Here is a 24,580-nt window from a genome sequence, read left to right on the forward strand (position 1 = left end):
TTAAATGTCTCTGCTTTTCTTTTGACCTTTAAGAAAGATAGTTGGATAATATCACTGTAGAAAATGTTTGGGGCCAGGACCAGTTTCCATTTGGTGCTTATAAAGCCCTAGGGTTTGGAAGTAAACAGTAATGCTGAGCAGTGACGTGCAGTCTGATCTACCCCAGGTTTTTTTAATGTAATGAATTATGAAAAAAAGATCTGATAGCCCTTATAGCACTCTAACTTTGTCACACTTTAAATAGCATAACAATAAGGCAGTGACTGGGTGGAAGGCTGATAAATATAGCACACACACATCATGTATTTTGGACAGTTTTCCTTACAGTATGATTCTCTCCTTTTCCTTCTGAAAGCTTCTCCATTATTTCACTCACTATAGGATTAAACACTTGATTTTTACTGGCAATAGTGCTACATTATGGATAGTTTCTGCACAGTGGAGAATATAGTGGCATGAATAGCCATGACTGCAAGTCAACTCCTAGAAAACATGGGCAATTAATAAAGAAAACTGAAGCGAGAAGGAAGCAAGACTGAAAAGGGTATAATTTGAAAATCAAGAACTACTGAAATCCTAGCACTGTTTAAAGTTTGGTAAAAAGAAATTATTGAGTAAATAGTCAGTTTTGAGGAAGTAAATAGTCAATTAATAAACTGAAGAGAAGTGGGATATCTCCATCTTGGTACTACAATAAAATAATTTAGGGTGTTTATTAGGGACAATGCCAAAGAGAAATATTACATTACGTATGATAAAACATAACACATATGAGCATCAAAATAAATGGGTAAGGATCTCTTTGAACCTGAACTGTGCATTTTTAATAGTCTTTGAAGAATGGGGCAATTTTTAGGTAACTGAAAGAGATTTTTGTAGCTTTCAAAATGATACAGGACTCAGAATTGCAAGAATGTTACCTTTCATACAGCTAACTGCTAAATCATGGGCCAGATGAAGTGAACAGAGGTAGTAAATGGCAGATCACACTTTATTTTGTGCCACTTGGTTTGTCAGACAAGTCTGATTTTAGTTTTGATCAAAATGTTGGCTAATGTGGTGGGCCAGGAAGTCACTGAGTGGCTGCGCAGTTTCTTACTTGCTTCCTTACTTCTCCCAGCGGGATGGAGATGTGGAAGAGCAGAAGTGAGAAAATTCTTGGGCCACAATGAAGACAGCCTAATAGGTGATGCAAAGCTGCATGTGCAAGCAAAGCAAAACAAGTAATTCAAGCACTGCTTACCGCCAGTAGACAGATGTTTGTTTAGCCACTTCCTGGGAAACAGGGCCTCAGCACACATAATGGGGAGACAACTTGGGATGACAAACACTATAACCATGAACACCTTGGTTCCCTCCCCCATTCCATGAAGATGTTATATGGTACCTATACAGGTACATACATATACAGGTACATACCAGGTGTGTTCCTTCCCAGCTTACTCACTGGGTGTGGGGAAAAAAAAGCACCTTCTTCTTGTGCTGGCATTGCTCAGCAATAGCCAAAACACTGGTGTGTTATCAACACTTTTATTTACTAATCCAGGACACTGCACCATAGAGGCTGCTATGGAGAAAATTACATTAATCCCTGCCAGATCTGGTACAGCTGATCATAAGGATTTTAAATATACTCCCACAAGATATTTTGCAGCTACCCTTCAATGCATCACAGCATTGAAACAAGTTGAAGGCAGGTAAATAATTGCAAGTCATTGTATATTCAGTTCATGAGAAGAATGTCTTTTTAAGAAGGCCAGCAGATTAAGCATCATTCAATACCAGTATTATAGAAAACCTGCTATTTCCCCCAAAATAGTAGGTAATAATATCACTAGATATATGCATTATCACTACTTATATGCATATGCAATTACCTTGTTTCTCACTAAGGTGAGACACTTGGCACCATTTGTATGCTTAGCCAAAGGATGAAAATGTGTTCTGTGCTCTGTGTCATGTTGTGACATTGTCCTGGAATGCTGAAATGCAAGAGAAGATTTGCAGAATCATGATGGATAATTAATTGAATATGAGTTCAGCAGGCACTTTTCTGGCTTAGGGGGTGAACACACTCTTTGAAAGCATAAGCAAGGAACGAACAGGCAGAGACAGCAGGGCATATTAACTCTTTGTTGACTTTATAATTAATCTGGCAGGAAAAAAAGCAGTGTAATATTCAATATCCAGAAGTTCAAAATGGACAAATTGAAGCAGAGAGGAAATCAGTAGTTTTGACATAGAGAGTAACTGTCAGCAAATATACATTAAGTCAAATGGGCTTTTCAATATCTAGTTATAGTCATACACTGGCTTTATTAGACTTTATTCCTTGCATGAAGGACTGGAATAGAAGATCTGTTTTCTATATGTTCTACTTAATAATGAAATAGATTTAAATGTAATTGAAAAGAAAAATAGAGAAAAAATAACAGAAGAAATCTGCTAATCCACTTAAATGAAGAAATGAAACTTTATTTATTGTCTTGACTCAAGTTTTCAATGGACTCTAGATCCTTTTCTCGTCCCTTGTGACTGGACTTCTCAGCTCTGATCCTATGAAGACCTTTAAAACATTTCAAGAACTAATTAACATACTAAGGTGAATAGACCAGACTGACAGCATTTTGTAACAGCAAAGATAAAAAATATCTTTTTGTGCACATAGCTTACAGAAAAAGTCTGATTTCATTTTGTTGTAAATCCATTGCAGTGCCATTGGCTTCAGAGTATTTTATTTTCTTTTTCAGGAAGAAAACAAAAGACAGATTTCCAAAGTACATGAATGGTCAGAAAAATAGCATGTGTGCCAACTATTTGAACACTGCTCCTGAGTTTTTTCTGACATGCTGTGATGCTGTATGTACAAAGATTAGGTCATATGTATTGGAATGCAGAGCTGGAATGCAAAATATCCTATTAATCCCACATAAACAGCCATGTAGCATCTAACTGTGATCCAAGTTAGTTCTCTAGGTACCCTCTACAGAAAGGGATCAGCTCCTTTTCTAGGGGTGATTCTTTTCATCCTATGATATGTGGGATAGACAAGCCTTTGGAAAACTCTGATCTTGCTCCATAGAAGAAAAACCTAGGAAGCTTTGCTAGGCACCTTGCAATAGATCAGATCATTAATACCCATAAAATAGTACTCCCTTACAATACTCAAAGATTTGGGCAGATGGGAATCAATAGGCTGGGGCTGGTTAAAAGAATCCAGTCCGAGCAAAACATTAATGACATGAGGTTGAACAGGAGGAGTAAACATCTGCAATACTCACTGTTTGGCATGCTCACTTCAATTGGAGTCTCAAGCTTCCACCAAAGTTGAATTGGAGTTGGATAGGTAGTAATGCAAATCATGTTAGAAAATTAAATTGAGAAGCAGACAATTAACAGCAGAATATCAGTATGTCACTGTAATAGTGTACAAGTGCTAATGGCTTCTGAGCTATGAACACCACCACCACAGGTAGAAAACACTTGTGCTTACCTCATATATAGGAAGAAACCCAAATACTGCACCAGCCTCTTTGCTTTCAAACTCAATAGTTTCCATAGGTTTTTGCTGACCAAGGGAAGCCAAAGTGAGTGCATTAGTAGCTGAAGACAAAAGGTAATGAAGACATTCTTACTACAACTCCAAGAAAAGTTTTATATTCCCATGACTTTTAAGGTTAAAGCCAGGTAAAGATGGAAGAGTGCTACTGATATTCAATTAGAATTGTACAAAGTATATGAATGATGTACAAAGTAATGAAATCTAACTCTCCTGTCTTCTGATTTCATAGGAACCCTGCAAGAACTATTGTATGCAACCAGGGATTCACTGTTATTCTAGTATTTTCACACATCCTTAGAGTAAACTTCGGATATTTAGGTTTTCTGTTGAAGTGGAGGAAAATTCTAGGGTTTCTTTTACATGTTTAAACCAGTGAATCAGTTTGTGCTGCCTTCTAACTGAAATTTGACAATGTGAAAAATGAGAACGAAAACCACAGACATTTCTTAGATCCCTCTGTTTTTACATTTTTGTTCTATGTCCATTGAATGAGAAAGATTTATGGATATTATTTATGGATAATTTTTAAATGAGAAATATACAATTTTATTTCCTATATGTTGCATGGAACATAAATTTATCATATATGTTTGCTACCTTTTCAGGAGCCAGAGCTCTGAAAAACTTATAGTTGTAAACTGCTTCCTCATCTCCATCCTTTTCTAAATCTGAAGGTGATCTGGTCAGTGACTTCAACCTGTATGTACAAGACAGAAAAATCCTGAAATTCCTATCAAAACAATAGGATATAAATATATGACAATATAAATGATAGGATATAAATATAAATTTATGACAATATAAATATATGACTCAAAATTAAATTATTTTGAACTATGCTACAAAATTAAATTATTTTGAAATATAAGTGATTTTGTATATTTACAAAATATAATTTATATCAGAACCTTCATAGGTGTCATGGAATGCTTCACTAATATTTTGTCAATCCAGGTATGGCTGTCACCTGTAGAGGGCAGGAAATCTTAATATAAACACCATTCACAAGAGTCATGTGCTAACTCTCTGATAATGGCTTTTCAGCATTTCTTTAAGTTCTGACTAGAACACCTGAATGTGACCTTCATAACAAAGGTGTCCCCTGCTGATATGTCTGGTTTGCAAATTTAGTCATGAGAAGAAATTATCTAGAGTGTCTGTTAGTGCAGATTAACAGTTGCCTTTATAATCAGAAAAATAAGTCAGGTCACCCGAGCTAAGGATCTACAGGGAGAAACTGAGACCATTCTTCTATGTGACTCCATCTACCTGCTGGCATTTTTCAATCATTTTTCAAACTCCTGAGATGCTTGTTTAAACTGTAAGCACCTCTGCTGCTCAGATGGGTTTGTGCCTCTTCAAGTATGTGCACATTTGGGGAATATTTTCCCACACCTTTCTCCTGGAGAAGCTGGCTGGTCATGGCTTGGCTGGGTGCACTGTTTGCTGGGTAGAAAATGACTTGGATGGCCAGGCCCAGAGAGTGGTGATAAATGGAGTTAAATCCAGCTGGCACCCAGTCACAAGTGGTGTTTTCCAGGGCTTACTGATGGGCCCAGTTCTGTTTAATATCTTTATTGATGATCTGGACAAGGAGACTGAGTGCACCCACAGTAAGTTTGCAGATTACAGCAAGCTGGATGGGAATGTTAATCTGCTGGAAAGTGGGAAACCTCTGCAGGGAGATCTGGACAGGCTGGACCAATGGGCCAAGGCCAATGGTAAGAAGTTCAATAAGGCCAGGTGCCAGGTCCTGCCCCTGGGTCACAACAACCCCTGACAGCACTACAGGCTGGGGGCAGAGTGGCTGGAAAGCTGCCTCATGGAAAAGGGCCTGGATGTGCTGATCCACAGTGGCTGAACATGAGCCAGCTGTGGCCAGGTGGCCAAGAAGGAGAATGGCTCATAGTCACTAGCTCAGCTGGCTAGAGCATGGTGCTCATAATGCTAAAGTTGTACAGGTCATTCACTTAAGAATTTGACTCGATGATCCTTGTGGGTCCCTTCCAATTCAGAATATTCTGGGATATTCAAACTATGATATACAAATAGCGTGGCCAGCAGGACTATGGGTGATTGCTCTCCTATACTCAGCACTTGTAAGAGCACACTTTAAGTGCTGTGTCCAGTTCTGGGCCCCTCAATTCAGGAAGAATGTTGAGGTGCTGGAGTGAGTCCAGAGAAGGGCAACAGAACTGATGAAGGATTGAGAGGGTAAGTCCTATGAGGAGCAGATGGAAGAGCTGAATCGGAGGCCTGAGAATAGGAAGCTCAGGGGAGACCTTATTGATCTCTACAACTGCCTGAAAGGAGGCTGTAGCCAGGTGGGGGTTGTCCTCTTCTCCCAGATGACAAGAGGACAAGTGCAAATGGTCTCAAGTTCCACCAGGGGAGGTTTAGATTAGATATCAGGAAAAATCTGTTTGCTGAAGGGGTAGTCAGGCATGGGAATTGGCTTCCCACGGAGGTGGTGGAGTCACTGTTCCCAAAAGTGTTCAAAAGGCATCTGGATATAGCACTTAAGGGATATGGTTTAGAAGTAAATATGGTGGTCCTTGGTTAATGTTGGACTCGATGATCTTAGACATATTTTCCAACCTTAATGATTTTATGATTCAATGAATATATATCTGTTAATAACACTTATGACATGATTTGTAATTGAGATCCTAAAACGTTATCTTGGTGATGAGTATCGTATGAGTTATCCAATAAGTGAATTATACTAGCATCACAAAGATAAGTGACTTTCTCCAAGACAATCTTGCAAAGTACAAAGCCTACCATCTGTAGTAACACAGCCTTCTGGATGATGGCTGGCTAGCTCTTCATTACAATATTTGGTACAGTTAATCCAGAGGAACCAAGTCACTCTTGAGGTGACAGCACTCAAAGTTTGTAGAATGATAAGACTGAAACTTTCTATTGCATGGAGTGTGGCTGCTTTTTTCCCCCAGTTCTCTACATAGTTAAGCATTTCTCATTTTCTTGCTCATTGTCTGTTTAGTTAACGTGTTTAAAATGTATGATAGCCATTCTCCTTTACTGAAATATTTGAAGAATCCTCAAAACAGTCACAGTTTGACACAGTCATGTAATTTATGGAAAGTTTCTTTCAGATTAGCTGACTCAATAATTATATCTTTGGTTCCAGAGGTTTCAGACTGGCTGCTGACTATTCAGAAGAACCACAGGGGTCCTTCAAACACAGCCAAGCACTTCTCTGTATTGATGAGTTACTGTTCTGACTGCAGTGACACTACTTATATCAGTAAGAACTCCATGGAATAAAAATTATTAGCAGGATACCAAATTAAATGGGGTAACAGTAAAGGACCCTAGAGATTTTCCATTGTCCCAAATTTCTTTGGTTGGAAGGCAGCCTAAGAATGGACATGGTATATGAAAACTAACCACTAAACAATGCCTGACTTTTTAAGTCCTAAATATTTTTTCCATATTTGGATTGCTTTGTTACTTAAGACACTGTGTTTATTTCCTCTGAAGATGCCCTTTTCAATATTTCTGTTCGCTTGGTTAATCCACTAATTAATGAGCCAGAGTGTTCCAGGACTAGAAATATATACTTAAACTAACAGGCCAAGGCTCTCTGACTGAACTTGTAACTAACCCATCTCCCTTAAGAACTCTACCTAGAAGAAAAGCTCAACACTGCTATTGAACACACATTTATGCCAGTTTCAGAATGCCACGATCTGTGAATCCTCTATCCATGCATGTAAATGTATCCATAGCATCCCAGCAAGTTTAAGATGACCATTTCTTAAACTGAAAGATTAAATTTGGTTTATTCTTCTAGAAGGATTTGTGTTTTGCTCAAAACTATTCACATTAAGCTGTTCAGGTAACAGGCTGCTAACCTGAGCAGCATATGTAACATACAACCTCTAATTAGGCTAAAAGCTGAGACAAGTATCTAGTCATCACTATAACTGAGTTCAAACCTGGAACGTCACCTATTCCTGACTGTAACTAAGCCATAAAACAGAAACGATTTATCCATACTGCATCAAAAACCAACTTTGAAAAGATTTTTCTGAATAACAAATAGTACTATTTTTTCAGACCTTAGGATGAAAGGTGTTTTTAAAGCGTATTTTCAAAACTGTTCCCCCAACCATACATGTATGCAAATGTATGAGATCTTACTTGTCTTTGTCCAGAATGAGAGGATATACAATCTTCTTCTTTTCCGTATGTTTGATCTCCTCTTTAATTACAGCAGAAAAGTCACTAACATCAGAAGGCAAAATCAACCGACTGGTATCTGTTAAGTCAAACTTCCTGGCTTGTCCAAAGAAACCAAAATAATATCCAGTCTTGGCATGCCAAAGCCTACAGACATAGTAGAAGCAGTGCAAAAGGACAGAAAAGAAAAATAGATATATTTAGAAGTGGAATAGAAGTGAGATAGTATTTGTGTACATTATCGAATTCCGCAGCACTGTTCTAGAGTTCTGTGTGCTAGTCATAAAAAACATCAATGAGATTGTTTTTATAATTTAAATAATTTGAGAGTGAAGAAAAAATCAGAAGGTTGTTGCAGAAGACAGAAAAAAACCCCCAGTTCATGTTTATATTTCTGAAAATTAGGAGTAAATGTACAAAAATCCTGAATAGTTCCTGCAATAAAGTGCTGCCACCAGAGCAGGATCTACACAAAATTTCTTCATTTAATACTTCCAGAAAAGCAAGAGAAACCCCTTCAAATGTATTTGTTAGCTGAGAAGGAATTATAGTTGTCTTTCAAGTATCTTCAAGCTTTCATGGTCTAATTGCATACACATTGATTAGATGCCATGCTTAGGATCCAAGTCAATTTAACAAGTACTGAAAGCTAAAATAGGATTAGAACAGGAGACAACTTTTAAAATTATGTAGGCATTACCTATATGTTCAAAGTAAAGCAAGGGCGGAAAGAAAATGACAGTCTGCAAAAGATCTGACTTCTAGAGAAGTGCTACATTAAAACCAGCTCTTTCAGGTGCAGAACAGAAAATGCACCCAGTGCATTTTATTTAAGTGCACTTTATTTGAGTTCTAGCCTAAGTTCTGCAAGTACAGCAAAAAAATGGAACTTTGAAGACAGCTCAACTGATTTGCCACAGCAGTAAGAAGTGTCAGTCATTTTATACCTGACTGAACCATCAACGGATGCTGTCGCTACCACATTTTTCTCCTCGTCAATAAATAAGTCAACCACTTCGGAAGAATGTGCCCTCCAGCAGAGCTCCTCCTTTATTGTCTGAGGGGAAAAAAAGCAACATAACCACATTTGAGGCAGTTCTGTACCCCACCATGGTTGCTAGCTGAGTGGATTTATCAGCATGTCTTTCTGAAAATTAGAAGAGGTGAAAAAATAATCCCTCCATGAAACAGCCTGCAAATGGCATATGGTAGAAACATTACCCAGGGAACATGGATAAATTCATTCTTAATATACCTTCTTTGAACATAATGAAATAATGACAACACCATTTTACTTATGTTTTTCTTTTTTTTTTTCTTTTCCACAGCACCAAATTATTATTTCAAGCACAAAATATTTATATGCAGAAAACATTTTTATCCCTGTAGAGCTCTGCATTATTTTTTTCTGTCTGTCTGGGTATACTGTTCAAGTTAAGAAGATCTGAGAGATAATTCCTTACATTTTTTATATTTCGTGAATCTTCTAAGAATGAGGCCATGTTCCAGCGAAAAATATATCCCTCTGTTGCAGAAAGGAGAAAGCAAAACATCAGTAAGTTTCCTTAGTGCTACACCTTCACTTGTTGCTGCCATTGACTCTCAGTAGACACTGGGCAGAATGAAGCAGAGAACACAGGTCAGTTAGTTTACAGTGAATATAACTATTTTATTGTCAAGCTCAGAGTAGAAATAAAGGACCGTTCATTAATATGCAAAGAAACATATGCAAGTTGTGAACAATGTGTCATGAATTGGATAGGTTTGAAATGGAAGTAAGGTAAATCTTTTTCTTTAAATTATGAGTGAAAAACAAGTCATCTCATCATGTCTATTGCACATCTGAGGTATGAGAGCTTCCTGGGGATTACACTGGTTTTCAACCCTGGTAAAATGGACAAAGTTTAATTAATTGTATACATAATGAATGCTTAATGTTTTACAACCTTTTAGGGCACTCATGTGAAACTAGAATCAAAGAACCACTTTCCTTATTACCCACAACTGGCCTAGACTCCCCCTCTCCTGATGAAGTCGCCTCCTACTTCTCATTTCTACTACAAGACAGAGGAATGTTTTGTGTAATTCCAACTTTCATACCAGTCACATTTGATTTCTAGGACTGTACATTTGCAAGCAAGGGAGGCAGGCAGAGAAGCTGACCTTTTTATAACAAGGAAGAATTTTTAGAGGGGAAAGGAAATTGGTAGCAGCACTGCAGATAAAAGAGAAGAGTGTGGAAAGCATGAAAAGCAAATACACAGTGACACAAACACAAAAAGGCAAAGGGAGAGTATCAAATGAATAGGTAGTAGGGTGGATACTTTTCCACAATTAATTGAAATCCTGTTCAGTGCATGTGGCCTTTCTGAACTCATTTACTCATTTGAATCAGAGAGGAGTGGAAATTCCTCATCATTTTCAGTATAAAAGTCAAATTATTGCTCAATTTTGAAAGAAAAGGGGAAAAATCCCTTGCTCCATCCAATATCTGACCACATAGGAGCAGGAAGTTGTCAGAAAACAGTTTTAATACATATTTTAAAAGAAAAGTGACACATTATGATGGACACAGAAATGGAAAATTGCCAGGGTTATTCCAAAGGTTTGAAGAAGAATCAGACAGCAGATAAACATTCTGCCAAAGGAAAGTCAGATTTCATGTGAAATTAAAGATTTAGCAATGAGCTGCTAACATTGACAAGTGCTTTTCCTATACAGCTGTGTACTGCTGGAGCCATTACTGTGCACTCTGTATGAGTGTTTGAATCACAGCTCTTGGTACACCCCAAGATGCAACTTTTTATTTAGTATTATTACCATGGAATTGAAATTTTTGCTTGTTCTTAGTAGTAATCTTTGCCCTTGCGATCAATATCATAATTTAGATGGAAAGTATATTCAGGGCATATGAATGAAGAAAATTTTAATGTCTTTTATGAAAACAATTCTACTGATAACACTGCAACACTAACCTTTAATCTACTATCCTTTTATAAAACACTTTTTACAATCATTTAATTATAGCTTTGATGGAGAAAACTTGGCAGCACTTGGATCATCATTTCCACATTTCTGGCACATTTGCACCATGATATTTTCTTGTCCTACTGACTGTCCTGAACAAAATGACTAACATGTTTACTCACCTTTAGTGCCTGTCAAAAGAATTTTAGTGAAGAAGTCTGTACACAGTACTGTCAGAGGACCTGAGGGACGTCCTGCAAATGGCAGAAGTTCTTTCATCAAGTTTCCCTAAAACAAACAAACAAACAAACAAACAAACAAACAAACAAACAAAGTTTCTATTATAATACCTACTTATTAACCAACTCATCAGAATTTGAGTGCCATTGATTTTATCTATTCAAAATTACTGAGCTCATATCTATTCAGAAAGCTGCTAAGAAGGTAAATTCCTAAATCTACTGAGTGACGAAAATAGCTGTGTATTATTCTGGATTGCTGTCTCTTGTACACTGAAAGGACAAGCTCTTTAATTCTTCAGGCAAGTCAGTCTAGTTGCACCTACCCCTACTTCACCACTTACCCCTCATTTGCTATGGAATAGCATTAGCATGCCCCTAATTTGCTGCTGAAATACTGGTTTTTGCTGCAAATGGGCCCATAATGTCTCCTTCACCAACTTGTTCTAAGTTAGCACCAGCAGACTTCCTCCATTATTGACTCTTCAGGACTGGGAGGGTGTGATGGAGAATGTCTTTCTGATAAGGAGATTCTTATTTTTTCACCCATGTAATGATGATGACAATCATTCCAATGATGATACCACTGGCATATGAATTTGGAGATTGCTGTAAGAATCTAAGCACACTAATATATCAACTGTGAAGAAAACAGAACCCAGCAAAGCTCACAACTACAATACTTAGATACATTTACCATAATTTTTGCATACAGCATCTGCAAGATTACCTTCACCATCTTTCTTCACACGGAAAAAAATTCTTCCCATGACTTGCTTTAGCTGGGATTCCTGTTAAAGCCTGACTTTTTATGACCACTGTCTGTCACAATGAGCAATATTACCAATCAACCAATAATATCATGGTACTTTCCCTTCTTGCTGTATTTACTTTGTGTATCTTATTTTGAGTAACATGCCTGGAAAAGTCTTCTAGATCTGAGGTGATATGACAAATAAGCCTTTGCCATTTGGTTGCATGATGGGCTTTTCAAGCCCATAACAGCTGGAGATGTTCTGTGTTAGGACTATATTCTAACAAACCAGGACACTATTCTCTCCTGGTTTGTTACCCTACTAGTGCTAACTGGCATTATTTTCCAGACATATTTAGTCTTTTCTGACAGTAGGATACTCTGCCTTGCCTATCACCCTGTCTTAGAAGGTAAATGTTATGGGCAAATAATCAAATTGTAGACTTTCACAAAAATTTAGAGTTTGTTTTAATTACTTGAAGTCATGTTTCCTTGTTTTCTGCTTGCCATTAAGCCCTGCTGCAGTTACTAAAGCAGAACTAATTTGTGTCCATGGAAGAAACTGAGAACCAAAAGATGCAATAAATATCTGCTGTTGCAATTGCTAGTTAAGGGGCAATTTTCCAAAGATTACTGGAATTATCTTCTCAGTGTTCCAGTCCCTTCCCAAAGACATTCACTTGGCTACCTGACTACTCCACAGGCGGATACAGCCACTTTCATGAGCAGAAGCCATTAGAGGGGATAGTCCCGCTTTAGCCTTCAACAATTGTTCATTCACCTCCGGATCCTGGGTGTCCTTACAGGTAGTTGTTTCTTCTGCTTTGGAACACAAATGATCATATATTTTCTCAAAAGGTTTTAGTATTGCTTTTCAATGCACAGAAATTACATAACACTAGAAAAATAATTACATTTGAAAATAAAGCCCATCATCAAGATGGCATTACTCTAAAAACATTAGAGGCATAGATAAAGATAACTGAAAAGAAATGGGAACAATCTTCATTATCTTATCTAAACCAGCCAGAACTGTTGCTCATTGATGTAGGGGAAACTTAATTAGAAGAGAGCCATTTTAAAGGATTTTACAGATTTGACAGGAACTGCAAGCACAAGTGAGAGTGGAGGAGGAGTGCAGGACATCAGGACAGTGGTCATCAGGGCAGCTACCAGGCAGATGTGCAGCCTCTGCATGAGGCTTCTAGAGATAACAATGAATTCAGCAATAAAATTTAATAATGACATGACACAACACTTCTGGAATCATAGATTTCTACACTTATTTCTCCAATTGAAAACTTTTGTTAGAGGCAAGGGGATGATCACAGAGACCCATTCTGAGTTTCTGCTGTGACTTTTCCAGAGCTGGAGATGCTGGCAGGACCTTCATAGACATTCAGTGGACACAAGACATAGCATGAGTGTCTATTTAACTGGGCAACAAGGCTTAGGAATATTCTAGTTTTAGGGCATGCTTTTCCCCCCAAATAAATTGATCTTAAGTCCATATGGCAGATGATCAAATTTCTTATTATTGGGAAATTCTGCTTTTCAGCAGAGGATTTCTAAGGGATTCAGAAGAATCTAGAGGATTTATTTCTTGCAAATTCACCAACTCATTTCCACAGCTTTAACTCAGGCTCTCTCTTGATTATGCTTTTTTATGTAGAAGAAAAGTGTGTATAGTTGACATTCCCAAACTCTGAAAGTGTTATCATGTCAATTTGGAGAAAAAAGGCAATTAAAGTCTTGCATATCCTGCATCTTGGCCTGGCTTTTGGGAAATAATTGCAAGTTAGGAGGGAGAAGAAGATGATGAGATCTATCATCCACATACCAAAAATATCCCAATTGCTCTAAACAGTGTTTGCCAGAGAAACTGACAAACTCGTTTTCTATAATAATCTGGGCCGAACTCATGGATCAACATCAAAAAGAATGAAAAACATTTTTCTGTACCTGTTTTTATTTCAGTATTAATTTCATCTTTTTTTTCAGTATTAATTTCATCACTCTTTTCAGTATTAATTTCATCACTTTTTTCAGTATTAATTTCATCACTTTCCACATTTTTCTAAAAGAAACAAATAAAATATAAGAGAATTAGGAAGTGGAATTTGGATGTAACTACAGAACAGTTCACTGGTTGAAATTATTATAAGAACTTATGTTTTTAGTTTGATTATTCAAATATTCCTCCAATTTCCACTGAGTGTAAAGAAGAAACACTTTTTTGAAGAGAATCAACAGGTGAACAAATCAAAACCAAAATTAATGGGAATTAAGGAGCATGTTAAATGTCAATTTGGCTCAATAGCCCTAATTTCTCAAGACAAGGAATATCAGTCACTTGTGAATGTAACCAAGATCTCTTTGAGAATGTCATTCAGAACACGCATATAGTCTTGTTACTGCATTGAGCAAAAATTAACAAAGTTTAAAAACACATTTATACATATATAAACATTTACTCATGTCTGCATTTTCAGTAAGAGAATTTTCAGAAATCCTCATTTGTGCCTTGCTACAGGCTTCTGAGGATCTCCAAGGCTGACAGTAATCAGCATACTGACCTCAGAAATTGCCAAGTCAAATAAGGCAGGGAAAACTCTGCGGCCTCGAGTGTTTGAGGTATGTCAGAAAGAGGACAAGCCACTTAAATCTCATCCTACACATTTATGTGTAAGGCTTAATGTATGTGACTTCCAGGGATTTTTTTAAAGACTGAAAATCACTTTCCGTTTGTTATTCTAATGCACAGTGTATTGGATACTTTAGTTTGTAGATGGCAATTAAGTCAGAGTTTGCTTGGGAACCCATCCAAGTGCCATGTTCTGCTGAAACAACATGCTGGTAAGAATCTGAGAGGCAGCAGGATTTTCCTCTTTTTGCCTACTTAATTTTTATTGCTCTGCAAGTATGGCATGTCCTTCTGGCATAGAAAGGCAAAAAAGTGTCACAAAACCCATAACGCTATCCTTAGCAAAAAAATAAAAAATATGTAGATTGAGACACTGATACAGTGATGGTAAAAAAAAAAGAAAAAAAGAGATACTTTCATTTGAAAGAAAGTATCCAAGCTAGCGTGGCAATGTTGAAGTGGTTCTGCTATTATTCAATATTATTCAAGTACTTCATGATTTGTCTATTTTACCTTCCCCCCTGAATCCTTGTATACCCCCATTTTAAAGTCAGAATTGCTAGTGATAAATATCTGTCAAACACTTTGATAGTTAGCTATTCCATGTGTCACAGAGCCAGCTGACTAACAAAGGATTCTTAATGCATGCACTGTGACAGTCAGTTTACAAAACTAAAAAAGCTTTTATAATTATTCATAATTCCTAATTATTATTTTCTTCATAACTCATTCCTAATTCATCATTCTAAATTCTTCAATATTCTTGATATTTAGTTTTGCGGATGGTGTTAGGGAGTTATTTTAGTAAGTTGCAGTATTTTAAAATCAAAACCAAAAAGAAATCAGAAATTTGTTTTGAATGCTACCAAATCCATCAAATCAGCATACCTACCTCATGTAGGTCTGAAGAACTTTCCTTGTGCTCTGCAATGGCACCGGCATCACTCCTCACAGAATGAGCAGAGGACATGGAAATTCTTTTCCTGTGTGAAAGAAAGTATTGAAGATCACTGATATTCTTGAAAATACTATATTTGATACCTGGAAATCAACATCACCCAGCATTAAAAAGCATAATAAAATAGTACTTAAACTGATTAGACTAATTAGACTAAGGCTTATTGGTTTTAAATATTTTTCTAAGTAACTAGGCAATATTTGCATATTACACAGCCAGCCTCTCCTGGCAGGAGTTTTGAGTTAATGGAATCCATAGTAATTGAAAAGTAACATTGGTATTCATCCTTAGGGCACAAAAGGGAAAAATTAACTGCCTGCCAATGGCTTTTTCCCTTTCATTTTACACAGTACTTACTCTGCAAATAGTTTTCAATTAATCAAAAAAACTTATTTTAAAAGTGTTATGAAAACTCTCAATAATGCAGTTTTGTGGAAGAAAATAATGAAAAAAATGGATGTGATCTGCAATGGTTTTGTTTCTGAGTCATGAAAAATTCTGACTGTGTTAATAAGTGATTCTTTCCACATAACACACTAGTGTCACTGCTGCTCTGCTTTTGGCAAGAGTATCTGAATAACTGGGAGAGTTAGAAACTATGCAGCTGATATCAAGTTGCATAAGCTTCTTGAAGATTTTAAAGCAACATAAGGCCATAAAGCAGCTTTATGGTTCATAAGAGCAAAAAAGCTGTCAAATTGCTAAAACCTTAAAGCTGCATAGACATTTAAACCATACTCAATCCTTTTGGCTACCACTGCCTTTGCATATCCATGGGAAGACAAGTGTTTCTGAAGTGAGGTACAGGCGCAATGCCTTTCTTTCAAAATGAGCATATTTAGCTAAAATTCTCTTTTTATTCAATACTATCAATCTATGGAAGCTTCTAGCTTGTTTTAAGAGGAATCTTGTGGCTACACACTTTGATGTGCTTGCCTCTTTGCTGAGAGTGCCTAAAAGCAGGAGGATTTTATCAGGTTTCAAATGAAGAAAAAGTCTGCTGCCACAAACTAGAGATAAAAGAAGTTATGGTACACTGGAAAATTGATATTGGGCAAAAGCTACCTTCTGTTGAATTCTTCAACATAACTGAGACTTATGAGACTGTTTAGAGAAAAAGGGGAGAGCTGAGTGGAAAAAATAACATATCGTATTTTTTGACAAGCATTATGAAAGTTTAAGACTTGGAAAATTAATTAACAGTATGGACTTGAATTGATTAATTACAAATAAAATCGTAATTCAAATAATCTATTTTGGAGAAACATTGCATCATTTTACTACAACAAAATACCAAATTACTGTGCCAAGGAAGATAAAATGCACAGTTACCTGGAAGAGGAAACACTACGTACAAGGAATAATATGGCATTGACTCCAGAGCCCTCATTGTCTTCAGCAGTTATACGCCTGAAAACAAAGATATTTGTACAGAATATATCAGATAGGTTGTATATTTTCCCAGAAAATGTTTCACATTTAACTTGTAATTAAAATAAAATTAAAATTTTAATTTCCAGAATGCATGCCACCTAAAGTTGTAGACAGTTTTTCAGAATCAGTTAATCAGTTATGATGGTTTAATGTCAGTGGGCAAGACATACAGAATGTGCCTGTCACAGGAAAAACACAGGTACCTGGCGGAATGATGAAAATTTCATTCAGCCAAGTATTTTCTTGAAGATGAATATTTAAGAGGAAAGTGAAGTAACTTAACTAAGTTAATGTTAGCAATGTACCTTTTTCCTGGCACTCAAACAGTGATGTGAATCCTGGGTAAAGTACTCTACTAACATTCACCTTCCTGTCTTCCATGCATTAATATGAATTGGCTGCCTCATATATGCGGAAGCAAATATAAAGAAAGAGCCACTTCTGAATCATCTGAACTGCAGTAAAGTTTTGATTATTTTTCATGGTACAGAAAACTTGTCTCGCTTTCTCACAAACTTGCCAATTTTGCTCATGAAGGATGAAGTGAAACTTGGGTAGGATAGTTAAATATTGACTTTGTATGGTCCTAAAAGACATGTATTCCTTCACTAACACAGGAATACTGCTATGCTGCTCCATTCAGTCTAACTTGACATATTGCCATTGTTCAGCTTACTGATGTAGCAGCTTAATGGGGATAAGAATATCTGGAACCATCCTGTGATCACTCTTTGTAACTTTCTCTGAAAGATCTTTACTCTCAAACCTCCAAAATCACATCAGGTTTCTCCTCATTGAATGTGACTTCTAGTCTTGTAGGTAGGGACAGTGATTGAGATACTGATAATGTAGAACATCTGCAATTATCATCTGAAGTAGCATTAGTTCCAAATGTCCTCCCAAACACAACACTTCTAAAGTAAGGATGTCAGTAGCAGCCTCTAGTCCATGACTAGAGTGATTTACATAGTGAGAGCTTCCTTCAGTGGCAGTGCTGAGTTACATTAAAACATTATTTTTAGTTACATCATCCCTTTCCCAAGTGACCCTCCTGATCACTTCTCCTACCTGCAATGTCAGGACTAGCTAGCAAAGTAATTTGAACTGGGATGGAGGAGGGCCCACATAAATTGCTACTTTAATTCCTGCTTGTAAATCACCCTTTATATTTGGGCATATTGGAATTTCTAGTATGCCATTGAAAAGTTTGTGTGACATACTGGAGATCAAAAGGCATGAAAGTAATACTTACAGGCATGTCACAGAGGCAGATTCAAAATCCCACAAATTTATTTCACCATTTGCACTTCCTGTAACTATTGATCTGCCTCCTTCCACTTGTAAAACATCAAAACACTTAATATCCACAGAAGATAAAAAAGTCTACAAAGAAGATTAAAAGAAAAAAATGAGTAGGAGTAAGAGTAGGACACCATAGACAGTGAAATATTTTAACTGGTAATAGAAAAAATGCCTAAATTGACAATGTCTACAACAACTGCATATGGGATGCTATTTTAATACTATTGTATTTAAACTATATAGAAGCACCAGAGGAAAGAGGAAGTGAAAGTATTGGGAGACTCCCTGCTGCAGAGGACAGGAGCCTCCAACCTGACCTGCTTATTACAGCACAGTTGCAATTTGAACATTTAAAAACAAGTGTAAGGGCTGAAGATTAATCATGAATAGGTATCTGTGGAGATATTCTAATCAAGTTAAAGGAAGAAGTCATTGAACAGAGATATAATGACCTTTCCATGAACACCATCCACACCTGTTACAAAGTTAGTGAAATTTTACAAGACAGAACTTAAGTCTTGTGGACTACTCAAGTTAAATTGAAACACAAATTTGCCATTTTATTTTATTGAAGCAGTAAGAGGAGAAAATGGAATCACTCAGCTTGATCTGACCGTGCCACTACTACTAAAGGTCAGCCTAGCTACAGGAGGAAAGACATGCCATTTCTAGAGGTGTTTATGTGAGACCCTCAACTTACTATATTGTACAGGAATGTGAAGTTTATGTCCAGAGAAACTCCTTAATTATGGTGATAACCATGCAATGGACTTCTAGGAAGAGATAGCCCTTAGAAACATGATTTATTCTGCGCATTCATTTCAGTATACTGAAAAGTTTGGAATCACAGAATCATAGAACGTGTAAGGTTGTAAGGGACCACAGTGAAGAATAATTATTTGGTTATTGTCCTGTGGCTAAAACATGAAATACTTGTGAGCACAGTAAACATTTTACTTTCTAATCTTCTGTAAATGTTGTGAAACTTTGAAGTGTTTCTCACCTCTTTATCATTTCTCATGGAACTGGTGTTACATAGAAGCCGAATGTCTGGAAAAAAATATTGTGTTTCTAAGGGGGAAGGCTTCAGTGACAGATACACAACTGGATTCCTTTGTGGAAATGGTATTATCTCAGGAAGCATCCACGTGACATAAAGATCTCTTTGAGCTGAGTCACCCTATTAAAATAACCAACTTAATGAAAGAGGAAGGAAAGAATTTCTCTATTCATAATTATAGTAAGTGTGTATGAAAAGCTTGTTTTCTTTGACAAATTACAAAAACTGTTACAGGTATTAACTAGCATATGCCTAAACTGCAAACTGAGGCTTCATCTAGACATATTCCAGCTCCCCCTAAATTACCTGCTGTTAAGTTAGAAGCTGTGCAGCTGTGGAATTCAGAGCTATTGATTTTACTCATTTTAACTACCTCTTTAAAGTAAGTTGTCTCCTTAGTTTTAGGTGCTTATTTCACAAACATTGTTACTCTCTATTTCATATCTAGCAAAACATCCAGCAAAAGTGATGGTTGTTGCAGTTGTCTGAGAAGAGAAGCTACAGCACAGCTAAAGCCCTGAGTCTCTGATCCCTCCCCATCGTGGCTAGAGGCATTGATACTTTTCCAACTATAACAGATTCACTCCAGTATCTAGTTCCTGCTCTAACATTGACATTTCTGTCCATTTTGAGAAGTGTTACTGAAATCAGCTCCTTAGGTTTGCTACTGTTTTCATAGATGTCTTGAGCTGCAGAATGAAGTAATAATTAAGATTTTAATAAATCTTACGCTATTGAGTTATTCAAACAAGAAATACCTTTAGGAAAGGACTAAAAATTGAGAGATCTGTAGTAGAGTCCTGCAAAGGATCAACTGTTTTAGGCTGCTACTCAAATTTACCTTGCTAACTACTATATTTAAAGCCTTTAAAAAAGCTAATAATAAAACAACCTGTATTTCTCATTGTCACAGAAATGTTTGTGGAAAAATGTAGTTCTGCAAGTATGTGAAACAGTATTAATCTACTTAGCTTCGTAAAGACTTGGAGGAGATTCAACTCCTCACCAATCTGTTTGTCAAGGGATACATTTACATCATTTACACTTAATGGATTGTTAAATCATTTCAGTAATAACACTGAGGAGCAGAGCAAGTAATGTGATGGAGTATTTCAAAACAGTCAGAACAACAGAAGAAAACCCTGTGTAAAGCAGCTTTTCCTTAGCAGGCTCAAAAGAATATATTATTTATGGAGATGAGAGCCTGTATATTTCTTTTTACTCTCAAATATATCATCTGTCTAAACCCATATTTTCTACCTTGCACACAGCTGCTTTAAAGTTTCAGAATTTTGTTCTAAGTTTAAAATTCCAATTTGAGGAATGTAATTTCACAGAAATAAGGTTTGTCTGAGAAGTTAAACCATAATTATTGTAAGCTGTGAATGCATCCTGTTAGTTTTAGCTGAAAGGAACACAGAATGGATGCTCAAAATCAAGCCAAGCAAGTCAATCTGATTTATTACTGCCTTGTTTCTTGTTATCAGTTCCTAAGAATCCAGTGTCTTAATCTATTAATTTAAAAAAAAAGTATACTTTCATCAAAATATGATCTTAAGAAGCTCTTTATCTGTAGTAACAACAGTAATATTTTAAAGCTGCTACCTCAAAGGATCTGCAACTATTGAAACCTCAATCACAAATGAAAAAGCAAACTCGAGGAAAAAAAATTATGAGAATGCTGGAAACCAGTGATGGACTAACAAACATTTTAGCACTAGACAGAAGGGCAAAAAGCTAAGTTGATTACATTGAAAAAATAGATTGTTCCTTGACAGTTTCTATAAGTTTATCTACTAATTAATAAAAAAGTCCTATTTTACCTCAGAAATGAGGGGCTACCTAATGAAATTAGTGGGGAAAAAGGAAGCATATTTAAAAAACCTGAATGATTTTTATCTTCCCTCTCTGTTCCAAAACAATAACTGCATGTTGACCCTCATCAGCCTTCAGATATACTATCTTCAGCACACGATGCTCATCATCACTGTCTTGTGTTAAAGGCAAGGCTTTAACTTCTTGTCCGCTTTCAAACTCCCAGATTTTCACTGTTCCTACACAGAGATGACAAAAATGTAGAAAAGGGAATGAACTTTAAGCAATAAACTGTGCTGCAAATCCAGAATCTTAAATAAGACCAAACAGGGAAAAGAGAAAGAAAGAGAAAATCCAATTTGATATCTAGAGCTAGGTCACTGGTCTTTCAAAAATTGTAACTGTGTGTTTCTTAGCAAAGCAGCTGTAGGGCCAAACAAACTTAACAGAAAACATCACTACCCTCTCAATTTTTCCATCTTTTATTCCATGTCTATTTTTTTGTGCAGCCCAGGAGAAAAGATCTCTGCTTATCTTACTTCTTACAGTTTCTGAATAACATTATCAGAGAGCAGAGTGTGGACTATCTGGCAGAAGACTTTGGGCTCTGAGTGACAGCAATGAGCAGAGGGACCTGATTGATGGGTTTACCCCAGAGAGCCACTGGGGAGAAGGAGCTACAGAGTTTTCTTAAGTAAAGCAATTAGTTACATGTGACTTTTCTTTTGTAGGACTTGACAACATTCACCTTCTGTAGTGGTCTTAAGATCCATAAAGGGTGTAGTCTCTGTTTCCAGGTAGAAACAAAAAATATTAGCCAATATGTTGTGTGGGAAAGGCCATCATTTTGTCTTCATGTGAGGTAGCATTCATAAGTGTCACATGTTTTAGAAATTCAGGTGTGTCTTCTTGAACATTTTTATGTAAGAAGAATTATTCTGTCATGTTAACAGATTATAAAATTATTAAAGCTTCCTGCACAATTTGATGTGCACTTGTGTATTGGAGAGGTCTGGTCACATTACCTAAAACTCACGCGCCCTAATAACAGAAATGAAAAATATAGAAAACATCTCAATCTATCTATATCTATCTATCTATCTATCTATCTATCTATCTATCTATCTATCTATCTATCTATCTAATCTTCTAGTGTTCAATGACTTCCAACTCTGTAAAATTGATCTTAGAGACTAGAAAATTTAAAAACCACCATTCTTCATCTGCAGCCATTTAGTTATACATCTAGGTCCTAAGTATTACGAGGAAACAATTTTTCAGACTAAGAGCTTTGAAGACAGTCTTTCAAAGAATAATAGGCTAAAAAAGAACCAGAGCCCAAGCAGTCCAAAATCATGTTTCTGTGAACCACCTAGCAAAGAGAACCCAACCAAGATCCACTCTGCCCTTCTACAGACTGACAGCTGTGCAATCAAAATTAATTCTGTCACTGAGACAGTCAAGGCAAAGAGTTTTGTCTGCTAATGTAATATGCCATTAAAAAAAAAGGTAATAAAAAGTAGTAAAGGTAAAAAAAAAAAAGTAGTAATTATTTAATTGCTTTACCATCACATGCCCCAGTAGCAAGATAAACCCCATTTCTTTCAATGGCTGCACAGGTCACCTCAGTATTCAGCCCATGTGCATCTTCTATTTGATATATTTGAGATCCTGTTTCTAGGTCCCAGACCTAAAAAAATAATATTAGTTATTTTTAATACATCCTCTAAAAGTGGTCACACAATGTGTTCTACTGTAATAGGAGAAAGCATGGCCAATAGCAAAATTTTTTACTGAAACACCAGTGTATTTTCCCTGAAAATGTCCCTCTCTCTGGGGAAGCCACTCAGGCAGGGGGAGGCTCTATTTTTCATATATGCTCTGATAAAGATCCTTGTTAAGTCAGATAGACTGATATTAAATATAAAGTGTTTTTACAGTTTGAAAGAAAAGAAATTTAACTAGAAAGAATTGTTTGAGTTATAGTTTCTGTGCAGAATATACAAATGAGGTTTTCCATAAACATTTGGTCCAAAAGCATTGAAACAACTATCTCTGATCATTATTGAATCCTTTTGGAAATTTAAGCAACACCTTTTAATGAAATACCAGTACAAAATTTGGTCTCTGTAGTGGGATGGCTCAGATGCAACTGGATTTGTCAAGTAGCTACTGATTTCATATGCACTGGAATCTGATTTTCTGTAGCACCAAGTGCTCCAAATTATCCTGTGATTGTAATAGTGTTGTAGCCATTGTGGTCTAAGGAAGGCAGGGTTTACAGTGACAAATAACATCTTTGGAGAGAGTATAAACTGAACAAACCATCACACAAGCCTTTCTCCACAGAAATGCCATGCACCACCAACTGACCCAATAAACAGATCCTACCTCTCCCTACAGATTTTGCCATCTAATGTACCAACAGCTGGTGAAAACTACATGTACTCAGTACCTCTTGTGATTATTGTTGAAATGTATTGTAGATTATTGTCGATTACTATATATTATTGTATTTATGTTAAAAAGAAAAGTTGAATCTTCTGAACCCAAATGGGCTCCATGACTACCACTTCTTTGGACCCCAAAAATAGCCACAAAAACAACACTTTGAAAAAAAATATTAGTAACTTATCAAATTTCCTGATAACTTACTCTGAATACAAAGGCTGAGACTTCTATTTTTCAGTATAAAGGGTGAAAACTTACACTCACCTTTAGTATTGACTCAGTGCAAATGCTGAGAATCTGGTGAAAAGTCCTGTTGTAAAGCAGAGCATTGAGGCTCTTCTCATGTGTCTGAGGCAACTCTTTTGAATCTTGTGTCACATTAGCTAGGGGATAAATATCAACGACATCTGAACCTGCACAAGGTGAGAGAAGTGAGAATACATACATTTTGAGCATAATTTTCCTGGGAACTAAAAAGAATTCATGTAAACCATTGGGTTCACACGAGTTCTTCTGAAGAGGATACAGAATATTGTCTGGTTTTTTGAGAACACCTTCTCTGACGCAGAAAACATTCTTACACTGTCCCCAAAAAGTACCAGTCAAACAATAGCCAAGTATTTACCAGTCTTACACAGTCCTCTGCCCACTTGTGATGAGATTGACATCCTGACTGCAAATTAGTAGAAGCCATAAATCCTCCAGTTGCAGAGTTGGTTGACATGAAATGGAATGAACCCAAATACATAAAATTCTAACCGGGAGATCTGTCTCTCAAATAAATTCTGGTTTCTGCTTTCTTAGAGATAAAGCAATTCTATCTGCAGGCAATGATGATGTCTTTCCAGTACCTTCCCTATACAGCACTGCAGTTCTGAATGGTGTTTTCCAAACACCTCCCAGTGCTCTCAGATCAGGGGTTGCAAAGGCAGAGGCAGACAGGGACAATAAGACAAAAAAAAGGACAAGGTCTGCACAGTGCTCTGAAGCCAGAGTGCATATGCAGTTTCCCACTGCAGCTCCAGTATCCCTGCCCTGGTATCCCAGTGGATCTACCAGCAGAGGAGCAGCAGTGAGTCCAGAGCAAAGGAGGAAATTGCCTAATCCTTGGCATAAATCCAGCTCCGGAGGTCAGCAGCTTAGAAACAGGCACAGAAGGAAAGCTATGGCAATACTCAAATGAAG

At 36.7% G+C, this 24,580-nt stretch overlaps 1 protein-coding gene across 1 annotated transcript in view; it reads right to left on the reverse strand.

Annotated features, from left to right (window-relative positions):
- Positions 1-2,509: 2,509 nt before the first annotated feature.
- Positions 2,510-24,580, reverse strand: part of WDR64 (WD repeat domain 64) — a 65,189-nt gene continuing 43,118 nt past the window's right edge. The window contains exons 14-29 of the mRNA XM_064707182.1: positions 23,660-23,808; positions 22,511-22,634; positions 21,014-21,183; positions 19,073-19,249; positions 18,020-18,150; positions 16,666-16,743; positions 15,268-15,358; positions 13,694-13,808; positions 12,420-12,550; positions 10,921-11,026; positions 9,235-9,296; positions 8,719-8,828; positions 7,733-7,918; positions 4,160-4,259; positions 3,494-3,568; positions 2,510-2,566 (exon numbers count right to left, since the gene is read on the reverse strand). Of these exons, the coding sequence (XP_064563252.1) occupies positions 2,510-2,566; positions 3,494-3,568; positions 4,160-4,259; positions 7,733-7,918; positions 8,719-8,828; positions 9,235-9,296; positions 10,921-11,026; positions 12,420-12,550; positions 13,694-13,808; positions 15,268-15,358; positions 16,666-16,743; positions 18,020-18,150; positions 19,073-19,249; positions 21,014-21,183; positions 22,511-22,634; positions 23,660-23,808 (1,862 nt within the window). The remainder of the gene's footprint in view (positions 2,567-3,493; positions 3,569-4,159; positions 4,260-7,732; positions 7,919-8,718; positions 8,829-9,234; positions 9,297-10,920; positions 11,027-12,419; positions 12,551-13,693; positions 13,809-15,267; positions 15,359-16,665; positions 16,744-18,019; positions 18,151-19,072; positions 19,250-21,013; positions 21,184-22,510; positions 22,635-23,659; positions 23,809-24,580) is intronic.

This window comes from Zonotrichia leucophrys, chromosome 3 (assembly GCF_028769735.1).
Source record: "Zonotrichia leucophrys gambelii isolate GWCS_2022_RI chromosome 3, RI_Zleu_2.0, whole genome shotgun sequence".
Lineage (NCBI taxonomy): Eukaryota > Metazoa > Chordata > Aves > Passeriformes > Passerellidae > Zonotrichia > Zonotrichia leucophrys.